The sequence below is a fragment of the Scophthalmus maximus genome, chromosome 21, assembly GCF_022379125.1.
Source record: "Scophthalmus maximus strain ysfricsl-2021 chromosome 21, ASM2237912v1, whole genome shotgun sequence".
NCBI classification, from domain to species: Eukaryota; Metazoa; Chordata; class Actinopteri; order Pleuronectiformes; family Scophthalmidae; genus Scophthalmus; species Scophthalmus maximus.
This window is the reverse complement of record NC_061535.1, coordinates 11,673,257-11,687,059: the sequence shown is the minus strand read 5'-3', so window position 1 is coordinate 11,687,059 and position 13,803 is coordinate 11,673,257. Positions and strand designations below refer to the sequence as shown.

The 13,803-nt window shown below is 43.3% G+C and overlaps 1 protein-coding gene across 7 annotated transcripts in view; it reads left to right on the top strand.

Moving 5' to 3' along the window:
• The first annotated feature begins 37 nt into the window (after positions 1-37).
• Positions 38-13,803, top strand: part of plppr5b (phospholipid phosphatase related 5b) — a 55,973-nt gene continuing 42,207 nt past the window's right edge. For 2 of the 7 annotated variants that reach the window (XR_007030262.1, XM_035618745.2), the window contains exons 1-5: positions 38-180; positions 289-390; positions 1,970-2,347; positions 3,960-4,052; positions 13,099-13,287. Coding sequence is in view for 2 of the 7 variants with exons in the window: in XM_035618745.2 (XP_035474638.2) it covers positions 3,990-4,052; positions 13,099-13,287 (252 nt within the window). In the remaining 5 variants the exon portion in view is untranslated. Of the gene's footprint in view, positions 181-288; positions 391-1,969; positions 2,348-3,959; positions 4,053-12,814; positions 13,288-13,803 lie in introns of those variants that run through there. The other 5 variants (XR_007030263.1, XR_007030266.1, XR_007030265.1 and 2 more) reach the window with 5 other exon arrangements.

Here is a 13,803-nt window from a genome sequence, read left to right as displayed (position 1 = left end):
CCCCCTCCCGCGATACCCAGACCCCTTTAGGCTCTGCTGGTGAGGAGCCCGGACTCGGTTCTGTGCATGTCCTCCGACGGGCTGTCAGGTGGAGAGAACGGAGGCGCACGGACTGACGGAGGGGATGGAGGGAGGGATGGAGGAGAGCGAGCGCGCAGGCGCACTGCGGACGAGAGGATAGTAAGTGACAGCGTATGGTTCTGACGTGCCGACAGTTTACAATGGATGGATCAGACTGCAGGCAGGAATGTCAGGTTCTCATTCTGTCTTCTCCTTTAACCCCCCCAGTAGACTTTACGTCCCGTCAGCGCATTTGGACGCACGATGTTGGCATCGTGAAATCCTCCTGACATCATGCTCCCACCGTGCACAGGCCTCTGTCACGACCAGGTATAACCTGACAGCAGCCATACATTTTTTTTCTCTCTGTGATTCAGTAATTTTAGCATATTTAGCAACAACTTTATCCTAATATGCAACGAGATGCAGCCACGGAGAGGCAGTTACACATTTGCTCTCACAGAAGAAAATACTTCTTCTGCATCCTCGTGTCTGCATATATATATATATATATATATATGTGTGTGTGTGTGTGTATAGTATATTGCAATATATTCCAATTGTCTTGAAATTTAGTAGAAAAGTGCCTGAAGGCTGTATTCTCTGGAATCACCAGCAGAGGGCGACTACATATACTATTATACATATATCATAACATAATTACAGAGACACACACACACATCTGCATATGCATGAACCCAATGGTGACCTTCAACATTTTTTTCATTAATTTCATCTTTATTTATGAGGACAGCATACATTAATCATCAGCTCTGTACAATCCAAGCGTTGGCCTGCCTGCCGTCATTTGATGACAACAGCATGTTTCTAAAAAAGACAAGAGAAAAAAATAAACATGAAATACAAACATAAAGCAGTTAGAAGCTGAAATTACGCAACAAAATCAGGATGCAGTATGAGTGCAGTAAACAAGCATTTGTTGTATTGCTCTGTGTTTATAACACTACACAGTCATGTGCTAATTAATAATGTGTAAATGTCAGCATTTCAATGTCTCTTGATGACGAGAGGAGCTGTCATCACAGAGTTACAGAGGTGCTACCGCCGCTCGCCAAGGTTTCCTCCCACTGCTCCACGACTGTTGGCCCAGTAAGAAGACACCACATGCACAGCGAGTCAGTGTGTGTGTGTACAGTAATAGGACTCTATTAGTGCTGCTACTGGAACAGGTACAGATACTGTAGGAGCCCAAAAAAATGAAGATGGAAGACACATTTACACTTCCTCCAGTTGAACAATAATGAAGCCAAAATATCTCGGGTATATGGGCGCCGCAATCTTTTGCTGGTGACATCATTTAGAGTGTGCGTGGTTGTGATTGGTCCCGCCGATACACGTGCTTGACCAATGTGTGTCAGTTGCAGCTGTCAGTCGTGACCTTTCACCCCATTTTATATCATCATATAGCTTCATTTTTGCAGTACTGTCATGTCATCCATCTTTATGTACAGTTAACAACTAAAACAGTCAAATCCCAAAAAGATCCTAGTTCATGGAAGTTAAAGTGTTTGATTTTTTGTCTAATACTGTTGCTTAAACTCTATTACTATTTTGGAGGCTGCGTTGTATATAGAATTTAAGCGACAAGTGTTTGAAATAGTTTGTCCACTTCATGCAGATCAATGAGGGCGGGCTTAATAACAATAACAACGAGTTATCTGTATAATAGAATACAGTACAGAAAATTGTACTATAGCAAAATTTAAAATGACTTCAATTAGAATTTTCTACGCTTTTCGCCTCTTTCGAGTTCACACCAACATCTGATGCTGATGTTTTTAAAACTGCTGAATCCTATTTAATCCTTTTTTGGTTGTTGTTTTTTGAGTTGGCGGTTTTCCCTTATTTCCGACATCATTTGAATGCAGCACTCACTTCTGCCCAACAGACACCGAGCTGAATTGCGCATGCGTGTTACCGGCGGAACCCCCTCGATCCGGTAGCCCCAATTAAAAACGACGAAGATGCGGAAAAAGAGTTGAGGGATGCGCCTCAGCTGCCGGACGACCGCGGGGAAGCACAGCTGCGGACACCGGACTCCTCTTCTCCCTCTCATGCTGCTGTTGTCGCCCGCGGAGCCTCCAGAGGGGCAGCCCTGACTCCTGGAGCTGTCCGAGGTAGGAGTCTCTCCGCCCCGGGGGGCGTCCTTCACTTCAGCGGGGCTGCCGCCCGCGTCTCCTCCTCCTGCTGTCCGCCGACACCCGGAAGTGCAGCAGTCAGTGTGTCACAGAGTCACTGAGCTTTATCAACCACGGTCTGTGGTCAGGTCAGTGAATCATCTTGAAAAAGAATAATAATAATAATAATTATAACCAAACAAACACATCCATGTTTTATTCGTTGAACCTTAACGAGGGGGTGGACTCTTTTCACACAACGAAGTGACTTCACCTGTGAGGTTCACACACACTCTCTGGTTACCTAGCAGCAGCACGGTCATTGAACGTAGCACCGCCAGGAAGTTGGTTATCACTTTGCTTGTGTGTCACAGTGATGTCATCTTATTGAGACTGCAAATGTACAGGTAGGGGTATTTTATTTTGGGGAGGGGGGGGGGGGGGGGGGTGGGTTTAAAGATAGATACTTGATAAACACAGGAATTCAAATGTATAAGGCTGCTGGCGAGTTGCATTGTGGGAAAGGTCACTGGCAGTGACATTTCTAAATTCTTCTAATTTGTCTCTTGTCATCTTGTACATCATACGATTCTGTTGAATATTGTGAAATGACAATCAAAGGAATAGAGCGTTCAACCAGCGTTGTTGAATAGAGCGTTCACCTGTCACCTGAAGCTGCTGTTGATGTCCAATCAGAGACGAGCGTCTTGAAAGAGCTTGTAGCTGTCGTGGGACACCAGATAATAACAAAAAAAAAACATGCAGCAGTTGTTAGACTAAACAAAAAAAAACTATTCACAAACGCTTTCATTGATTTTTGCTGCGGCGCCGTGTGATGAGGGCAGGCAGACTGCTGCTCAGCTTGATAAAGGTCACGCGAGTTCAAGCTGAGCATGCGTGCTGTGCTGCTCTGTAAATACAGTGTGTGTGTGTGTGTGTGTGCATATGTGCAGGCCTTTGAATGTCACACCACAGTATTTGAATTTGAATTATTATTTTTTTATCAGGTGAGACAGTAGCTAATTCAGTTTATTTAGACAATGAGGACTGGCCAGTCCATGAGCGTATTGAGTAATTTACTGCTGTCTCTTTTGTCCAAAGCATTTAAATCTATTATACACGTACTTCCTAGAAGATGATATTTTGGTTTAAGAGTTGGAAGTGTTATATTTGCTTCTGCTAGTTTGTCTGAAGTTAAAACTTAACGTACACGATAAACACACCATGTTGTTGTTGGACAGTTTAACATCAGTGTTGCTTCTGTTTGTCAGTAAACAAATAAAATAAACAGAGGTAGTGTTAGTGTCTATATTATTCGGATCACAGGTGTTTTAATACACACACTGTCTATGATATTTTGTGTTTGATGATCACTGATCAACTCATGACACCCAGTGGAAAGTACGTGACTGCAGTTTTTTTATTATAGCATCAGTTCAGCTGAGAAGACTGAACTGTAATTTTTGTGATTATGTCTTGTGTCTTAGGTCTATGTGCTCTTTATATATATATATATATATATATATATATATATATATATATATATATAATTTTAATCATGAGTCCTGGGATCAGTACGTTAGTTTTAGTCATAATTAATCAAACTCCTCCAGTTTGCTTTTAGTCAGTTATGTAATGTTAAGCCTTTATTGTTCAGTGTTGTTCCCGCCGTCTTACCAAATGATTGTTTTTGTCACACTTCATTTCCGATTGAATGAATTCAGCCTCTCATGATTTGTCTCTGTGTGTTTCTCTCTACAGTGTATTTGCTGATACGAAGAGCGAGTCAACATGGCGTCAAAGCAACTCAGTCGCAAGGAGCGAAGGAAACTGTACACGTCACTGGCCGGCGAGGTGAGATTATCGTTCATGAGGACAGAATGAGATTGATGTCTTTATCCTTCAATGGTTCTGAGGATTAAATATTCTACTCAGAAAGTTTCATCACACTGTTTTGCATGATGCTTAATACATTTACTCTGGAATTTCCGCCAGAGATCAACTGTGGAGTTTTTCTCATCACTTTTAAGTTTCTCTTTTGGCATTCTTGTTTTCAATGGTATTCTATCACCATCTAGTGGCAAAAAGTTAAATTACACATCCCTGCTACATAGATTTCAGCCTGAAAACAAAATAGAGAAACTTGTCATTCACAAGATCAGGACATTTCAATAAACCCCAGTCTGTTACATTGGAAGATACATTATAATAACTTTGGGCTTAATGTTATAATGACCACAGTCTCTTCCTAAATTTTAGGGGAAATGTGGTTAGCTGTTGCAGCTCTAATGGGTTCCAAACTATGCGACGTGGTTACAGACACAATCAATCAATCAATCAATCAATCAATCAATCAATCAATCAATCAATCAAGTCAAGTTGTTGGACGTGTAGGATTCAGTGTATTTGGAAATTGACTCACAGATGATTCTTTTTTTATTCCGTCTCTTGAAAGCCAACTTTATGGAAACACAATAAATAAATCAGTGGATCAACTCTTCTTTTGATGAGAGTCTGCAACTTAATGAGATATATGTTCCATGGCCGTGGTGGAATACAAGGTAAACAATAGACACGTCCCATTTTTTTGCTGGGGTCTCCTGTGACATCATTGCCTCCTTTTGTCTGCAATCGAGGGACGTATTTATCTCAAGATCTCATCAAAGTAGCAGAAAAACACGTCGCAGGAGATTTTGTGTGTTTGTTGGTAACATGTACTGAATATAAAAAAAAACGTTCTTCTAAGAGAGACATGTTTTTTATATTTAGAAAACTGCGGCGTCACTGGGACTTATTAGCAAGCTGTACAGCGTCGGGGGATAATCACCATTCAGCGTGTGTCTTCTAGGTTCGGCCGGCGGTGAAGGTGGGGCTCCGTAATTGCGTTGTCCGTCGTCTCGTCATTTGTTATCGACGGCTTCTCGCCGTGTCTTTGGCCGAAGATCATTTAGAAGAGAGAATTCAATTTACTATAATAATACATAATCGTGTTCCGTAGAAACGTGCGTCCGCGGGGTGTACGTGGAATAGTGGAGTGTGGTCATTTGAATCAATGAGGCTGAGCACTTGTTGTTGTTCAGGGTTTTTGCCACTGGAGGGCACAACCTGTACTATTCATATTAAATGTCCTAAAAAGAATATTGCTACACTGAATAATCAAAGAAAGTGTTTATGGCATCGCTGCTGACAACCACACAGCACACTCAGCTTAATTATTTCCTATTGCATAATATGATTAAAAAAGAAATTATAATGCACTTTGCACGTCTCAGGTATAATGCTCACTGCATCAGTTTGGGAAATTTTGTTTTGCAAGCGGTATATTTTCAAATTTCGGAGGACTTGGAAAAACGTAGTGTGAAAAGCAAAAACCAAACCAAAATATTTCAAAATCTTCGTTGACAAAAATGAAGAGTAGACAAAATGACAAGACAATATTAATTGTTGGTGCTGCACACGACTCTTCTGCTAAACACTAAACGCACTGTGAACGTGAAATCCATGTAAGTAAAACAGGCACGTACACAGGCTTCTTATCTTTTGGGCTTCCCACCTTGTTTTTTTTGTGGATCCGGTGCCACTCTGTGGAGTTAAAGGACATTTAAAAAAAACATTTTCTCTTGCTTGCCATTGAGAAAAAAGCCCGGAAAGTTTGTTTCAGTGTCTGCAGCTTCAGTGAACGTACCAGGCAGAGATGTGAACATGAAATCTGAACATTAAATGAAGAAATATTGCTCAAAATGAAAGCTCTTACATACAGCAGTGGGACTACACACAGACACTCAACCCCCTCCCCCAGTTTCCTGCAGGATACGTTGGATCTCGTTGGATGTATACAGATTGACTTATTAACAAATGGCTTTCTTTTGTTTTTTCTGGTTCCCTGAGAGGACAAAGAATCAATTAGATTGGATTAGAACGCTAATGCTTTGATTAATCTGATAGAGGACGGAGCGTGTGCCGACCTGCCGCCGCCATCGCCTCCTTTTCTCCGAGCGGAGTAGCAGAGACAGCCGACAGATGTGTGTTGTCTCATCAGTTAAGATCTCCAGCAACCGGGCAACGAACTGACGGACGGACTTGTGGGTGTTTTTTTTTGTTTTTTTGAATAATGAGGAGCTGTGATTGTTCTCATCTTCTGAAATTTCAAATCAAATCTTTATCAGATCCCACGTCTTCGAGCCGCCTTTTTAATTAAAGCACCTTTTTAATTTTTCAAAGAATTGATTCGATGAGCTTAAAACTTTCAGTAATTGAGACGCCATGTTTCAATGGTCACTCGTTTGGATGTGAGTTTAGCTGCATGGTGAACATCAACAGTGTCAGCTGTTAACATGGTAACCACTGACCAGAAATCGACTTACATGTCCGGCCTCCTGACCTCGATCCACCGGGCTACTCGGGCGTCTCTTGTTCAGCTGCGTCTCATGTGATTCTGTTTGGAAATTTACATTCTGCTAATTCCACTGAATAACCTGGACATTACGTTGATTTAGATATTTTAAACATCTGTGCCCGTCATTAAGTGGCACAAGACAAAATGGCTTCATTTATAGTATAGTCCACTGGCTTTTAGTGGAATTGTGTCGTAGGGATAATTTAATAATTGACTCAATTAATGATTCAAAACAAAAGTTGCATTTATGACCATATAGTACCATCATTTTTTTGGCGCATTTTCCAAGCGAGTTATTGTAGAATATGACAACGTTAATACATCTGCGACGTTATGTTAACAGGACCGGTTAATCATTAACCGGGTGACTGATGAAAACACCAACACCTGGCCGGGTGCTGCCTTTATTTGCATAGACCATCTGTTCCCGTCCCCTCCTGCCGCTGAGCCATGTGCTTCTCTGCGAGGCCGGAAATACCAAAACGCGCAGGTATAGAGGAAGTATTTCAGGTTCAGGGAGAAAAAAACCCAGCTGCACGTCACAGGGCTGCAGGTTCTTAACACAAGCACAACGATAAAGGCCTATGTGCTCCACTGTATAGAGTGAACACTTTTCGCAGTGTAACTAAAGCGTGTCTGACGTTGTACCTGACGGACGGACATGTTGTGAGATACAGTCATCTTCTCCTCAGACGAACTGGCAGAAGGACCGGGCGCTCGTCACTCGATCACGTGTGAGGAGGCAAATAGCCCCAGGAAGCTCGAAAGGCTTTATTGGGGATGCGTCATTAATTGAAACGCTAACAACCCAAGAGAGAGAGAGAGAGAGAGAGAGGGAGACTTGATCTACTTTGTAATCATCTGCTCACCAGTCACCAGGAAAGTGGCGGCAGAGAGAGACAGAGACAGAGAGAGAGAGAGAGCATGGGACTCAGTTATTGTGTGTACCGTATTGATGGAGTTGGCTTGGCACAGCTGCTAAATGCTCCACGGTGGTCGCCAGCGGGGTCTCTCACCTGCTGTGCAGGTGTGTGTGTGTTCAGAGGGTTTGAAGAGTGTTCTCTCTGAAAAACTGACTGCTGCAGCCTGGAGTGGAGAGAGTAAACCGAAAATAAAAAAAACTGAGGAGTTATAGACAAGTGGCAATTGACGCAGCCCATCGGTTTGGGAACTGCCGCTTTGACGCCTCGAGTTTCGGGTTTTGATCGTCTATTTGACTCTAAGCGGACCATAATTTACCAAATTAACATCATGCTGTATTGGAGAGGACGTAAAACTAGCGATTGAGAGTCATTTTTCTCATATACTTCTGTAGAAACGCACTCCTTTTTTGGCGGAGTCGCCCTCTGCTGGTGATTCCAGAGAATACAGGTCGGCACACGCGCTACACTTTCTGAGACCGGTGACTACGTCCATTTTTTAAATACAGTCAATGGCTACAGACTGTTAAACAGTGAGCTTAAACTCACAATAAAGACTTTCTGATTACTACTCTGTAATGCCTAACAACCAGGGAAACCTTTTTTTCCAACGTCACACTGTTTTCACAAAATATCAGTTACATCCCCGAGACCAAAACAATAGTTTTCACTTTTCAGTGTAGCTTTTCATTTAGGTCATTTAGTGGAATGCCTGGTTTAGACTGTCTGTCTTGTTTAAAACCACTATAGATAAAAGTAAAAAAAAATTGGTGATCCCATGATTTCTCAGGTCAAATTTGTTTCATTTTGTTGTCTTTCATATTTTCGATCAAAGACCACATTATTTATTTCCAAATAAAAGCTTCAATAAGAACAAAATTGCAGTCGACCTGCAGCTGAACTTTAGTGCTTTCTCCCCCCGCCCCCCTCTCAAACCACCGCCGTGCAGCCTCACAGAATCATTAAAGTAGAAGCGCGCCTCGATTCCGCTTTCAGAATTCCTATTGTGAATTATGTATTTCTGCTAAAAATCGAGTGGTTGAGTGTTCGCAAGAGATAAACGTTCACGTTTAAAAATGCAGACCGTCCCTTAAAATGAACTATGCAGTTAAAATAAAGGAAAAAACGAAAGCCTTTGATAGGCCGCAGTGTATCCGTGTGTCGTCTCCGATGCGACCCGGTGACTCCAGTGCTGGCTGTCTCTCAGTGCAGCTGCCCCGGCGCCTGTCCTCCGCTTCCCTCCCCATGCCTGCCTCAATTATTTTCATTCATGATCAGGGGGGGGAGGCCCGCAGGAGCCGCCCTCACATCAGCGGCCTCGCGAGAAAGACACGAATGTCTTATGAAGTGTGACAGGCCAGATAAGCCTCGGCTGCTCGAAGCATGTTACTTTGAAGTTTCTCTTTTTTTTCTTTCTTCTTCTTCTTCCTCTCCGCCGCTTTGCCTTTTTATAATAAGAGCTGTTTATTCACACGCGGTGATGAAATCAAATCTAGTGTGCTACACTTGACTTGACTCGCATGCAATAATCACAAAGCCATAAATCGCGAGCCGTGTTTATGATCATATCAACACGTAACTCTGCGAAGCCTCGGCCGCGTTGCCCCCTCCTCTGCCGCGGCGCGGTTCGGTGTGAATCGTCTCTCTGTGATGATTTGTCGGGACCAGAGGGAGAGATTGATCTGCATTTCAAAGTGAAGTGCGGGCCCGTTAGCGCAGGTATTTTTTTTGCGAGCTTATTGCGACCGTATCTGGGTCACGCCGCCGCCTTTGGCATGATGGGGTAATAAAACACGACGTAGGCATTTTTTCACTTTTCAAGCACAACACGCCTATTTATAGATTCTCCGTCAGTCAGAGCATTCTTGGTAGCATATCAGTAGCGTGTAGCAGTTCAATTTTGAGTCTTTGCGTTCTTCTCCAAGGAACTGGTTGATTAGAGGCAGATTTTATTTTGCTTCTAGCGAATACAGTGTTGTGGCCCTGTGAATCGGCAAAATCAAAACGGTGGTTTTGAAGCCTCAGGTTGCGCATTTTGACCAGCGCCATTTTGTTTTGTTTTTGCAACTGGACGTATTGAGGGTGGATCTGACCGAGAGCTCATCCACTGCGAGCCCAACCTACACTTGTAACCATCCACCGATTGGACCATCGATCCGACTTTATCCACGCTACGGTGCTTTATCGTCTATAACACACCTCGTGTGCCATTTATAAGCATCTTATGGCCGATGCTTATAAATGGCACTTTGATCACGCCCACACGACGCAGCGTTATTAAAAAGAAAGTTCTCAAATAAAGTCGACTTTGGAATTATTTGAAAAGGGAACAGATTTTCTCGGTGTGTGTGTGTGTGTGTGTTCCACAGACAATGAGTGACCCTCATTGTCAAATCCACAGGCTTCATTTTGTGATCAGAATCGTGATTTGATCTTTTTTTAACTAAAATTCTGTCTGATTGTGCTTTCATGAGCTCTACAAGTGTGAGTGTGTGTGTGTTTGTGTGTGTCAGGCTCCGAGTCTTTTCATGCTGTAATGCCGCTGCTGTGCTGTGGGACATCTGAATTCACCTGGCAACAAAGCTCATTAGTCGCTCCTTGGGGAGTAGACAGAAGAGTCTGCTGCTCCTGATGAGAGCGAGAGGACGAAGCAAACAATGGCTGTCATCGTTGGCTCTGATGTCATATTTACCGCGGCGACCCACATAGTCGGTAGTTTATATTTGTTCTTTCCGAGAGTTGATTTTGACTCGGTACAATAGAGGTGTTTGGTACTGATTTATGATGTATTGATCTCAAAGTTTGTTTGGCACCAACTCTGAACTCAACAATGTCGAGGATCTGTGGATATACGGAATCTGATCCAGTAGCTGTATTGACATGGCAGGAGGAGAAAAGGCAATGTTGATTAAATATGTATCTGGCACATTGAAATAACTGGTGCACTCTACCGACTTTCATACACCTTATTTTCTAATGTGCTTACTTATGGCTGAAGCAAAAGCTCTGGTTAAAAACTGCTGAGATTATCGACTTAAGTTATTGAAATTATATGAATATGATATGTTTAATTGATACGATCCCACGATAAAGAGTCACCATAATCAATTCTGTTTGTAGCAGTAACAGATCCTGTTTTTTCTTTTTTTGCTCAGTAGAAATCTTAAAGCCATTCTGACACTGTAAACGTTTTAAGCTGAGCGTGAGCTGTGATACATAATGTATCCATATGTGTGTGTGTTAATATGTGTGTGCATGTACTGTTGGGACAGGGACAGTGACAGATGGCTGACAGGTCTGCAGAGGGCTCGCTGCTGTTTCCTTGAACTGCGCTCTGATTGGCTGGATTTGGAGCCTCTTCTCTGCTTGATTGGTGTGTGTGTGTGTGTGTGTGCGTGTGTGCGCTCGCGCTGTTCTTTTCAATGTTAACAACAGTGAATTCTTAATGTACACCTTCAGTAATTAATAACTTTTTGATTAATATCATAAATGTAGTAAAAACGCATCATTACATCTCTCTGATACGTTTGAGCACGGAGCTTGGAGCGTGTATTTATTGGCCTTGTTAGTATTAAAATGGGGAGTAATGACGGAATGACACGTTAATGGCCGCCATTACTCAAGCTGTCAGCGTGAAGCCACCTGACTCCGCACACCCTCTGCGTCTCCACCTCTTGTCCGTCCGTCTCGTCCGTCTCGTCCGTCTCGCTGCCTCCGTTTATGGATTCTAACGTGCGCCAGTAGAGCAGGAAAAACACATTTCCGGTGTCGGAGAGAGAGAGACGTGGAGGGCGTGGAGAATTAAATAAGATGAGGCTTCGGTGATCCATTTGGGGAAATGGGGTCACTGCGGCAACACAAGAGGAAAAAAATACATAAATAAATGAAATATAAATAACCACAGACCCAGCGGTGGGTAATGAACATAACGCCGCCATTCCAGCATGGCAAGAAGAATGAATGCATAAAGAGTTATGACAGAATTATGGAGTGCAAAAAGCAGGTTCTTTGCGTCACAGTGAAACAAAAAAGTACATTTTAAAAGAGGCACGAGTGTATTTGTTGTACTGAATGAGGAAGAGAATGAAAAACAGGATCATGTTCCTTTGTCATCCACCGCGACGTCACCTATTGGTTTGTAATCCGCCTTTTATCCGCCTCGCATTTTACACTGTTACTGTGAAAGACGCAGACTAAACTCAGATAAAATTGCTGACATTTTCGTTGTCTCCGGCTGACGTTATGCACGCCCCAACGCACAAGGTGCTCTGCCGTCTATATCACTCTAAATGGGACCAGGATTTACCAAATGAACATCATGCTGTATTGAAGAAGACTTGAAACTAGAGATTGACACCTAAGGAAAACGTTTACTGACTCAACATCTGACTCTCTGACAGCGAGAGTCTGTGCGTGACCCAGTTCAACGAAGGTTGTTTCAGTGTGCCGAATACTGAAACAGGGAAGGCGTCAATCAACGAGGCGAAATTACAAGTACCAGCATGCATTTTTTAATATGTGAATTATATTATATGTGAAGCATTTAAATCCTGTGCAGGAAGGAATGAACTACACACAACGACGATAATTCCTGTATGTTAACGCAATTAATAGTTAATGCTGAAAAAAAAAAAGAATAACTTGCATTTATGCCTACAAGGGTTATGATAAATAATGTATATTTTTTTTACATTGTGCTATAGGCCTGTGGAACTATAATGTAAACTTCAACACTTCTTTCCTCAGTTTATTTTTTTCATTTTTTTTTTTTTAACCCCATTACCAATCACATCATGAGGCTTCCGCTCATTTCTCCCACATCGGTCAATTTCTTTACTTGATAATTTCATGTGATTAAATGTGGACTAAATTTAGAGTACAGGCAAGGGAAGGGGAAGCCCTCCCTTTCTCCCTCCATCTTCTCTTTCTTTTTCTTTTTCCCCTTCACCCGGATGGAGTGAGCTGTCACCGCTTACATGTTCCTCTCTATAAACTGTCTCTCTCTCTCTCACACACACACACACACACACACACACACACACACACACACACACACACACACACACATGCAGCAAACGTGGACAGGGGGGATTTAGCCAAGCCCCCATCCTCTCTTACACACCCTCTCTCTCTCTCTCTCTCTTTCACACACACACACACACACACACACGTGCAGCCGACGTGAACGGGGGGGGATTAAGCCAAGCCCCCATCCTCTCTTACACACCCTCTCTCTCTCTCTCTCTCTCTCTCTCTCTCTCTCTCTCTCTCTCTCTCTCTCACACACACACACACGGTCTCGAGTCGGCGCAGCAGCAGCAGCGCACAGAGCCAGGGCGCGTGAGCCTCCACCGTGATCAGAGCGCGCGGCTCCTCGCCTGCAGCCGAGCCGTCATGAGCCGGTCAGCGGGAGTCGGTACCGCCGCGGCGGAGGAGGAGGAGGCTGGGTAGGAGCTGGTGGGACGGCGCGAAGAAGAAGAAGAAGAAGAAGAAGAGGAAGAAAGGAATTTAAACATTTTTTTTATTTTTGGGGGTTCTAATTAAATGTCTCTCGCTCTCCGTGTGCATCATGCTGTACTTCCAGCTGGTGATCATGGCCGGGACCGTCATGCTGGCCTACTACTTCGAGTACACCGACACCTTCAGCGTGCACGTGCAGGGCTTCTTCTGCTACGACACCGCCTACACCAAGCCGTACCTGGGACCGGAGGAGAGCAGCGCCGTCCCGCCCGTGCTGCTCTACGCCGTGGTGGCCGGGCTGCCCACGCTGCTGGTGAGTGGAACTTGGATTTCCGGTGGAGTGTTGATGCCCAAAAAAAGCAGATTAATATTTACAGAGGAAAAGAACATTTTATGTTCATATTTTTTCTAATAGAAACTACCTTTATTCTGCTTTTGGCTTCATTCCTGGACTATTATTATTATTATTATGGAGCACTGAAACAATAGTTTATGGACCAATTAGTCAACCGACAGCTGTCCGGCAGTTTTTAGTGATTTTTTCCGGTCATTTATCAGCATCCCCCCCTGGGCTGCAGCCTCCCCGATGTGAGCTCTGATCTGCTGCTTCTGACTCCTCTCACATCGCTGTCAAAATGAAGATCTGACAGAATCAGCCAGTTTGGAGATGTCACCTTGGGCTCCGGGAGCCTGACATTGTGCTAATCAATTATATAGATAACTGGCAGAGTATATCTGACAATGAGAATATTTGTCTCTGTTTTTTTATTGATTAATTAACAAAACACCAAATCAAATACTGTTAATAAGTATTGATTGGGTCATTTGT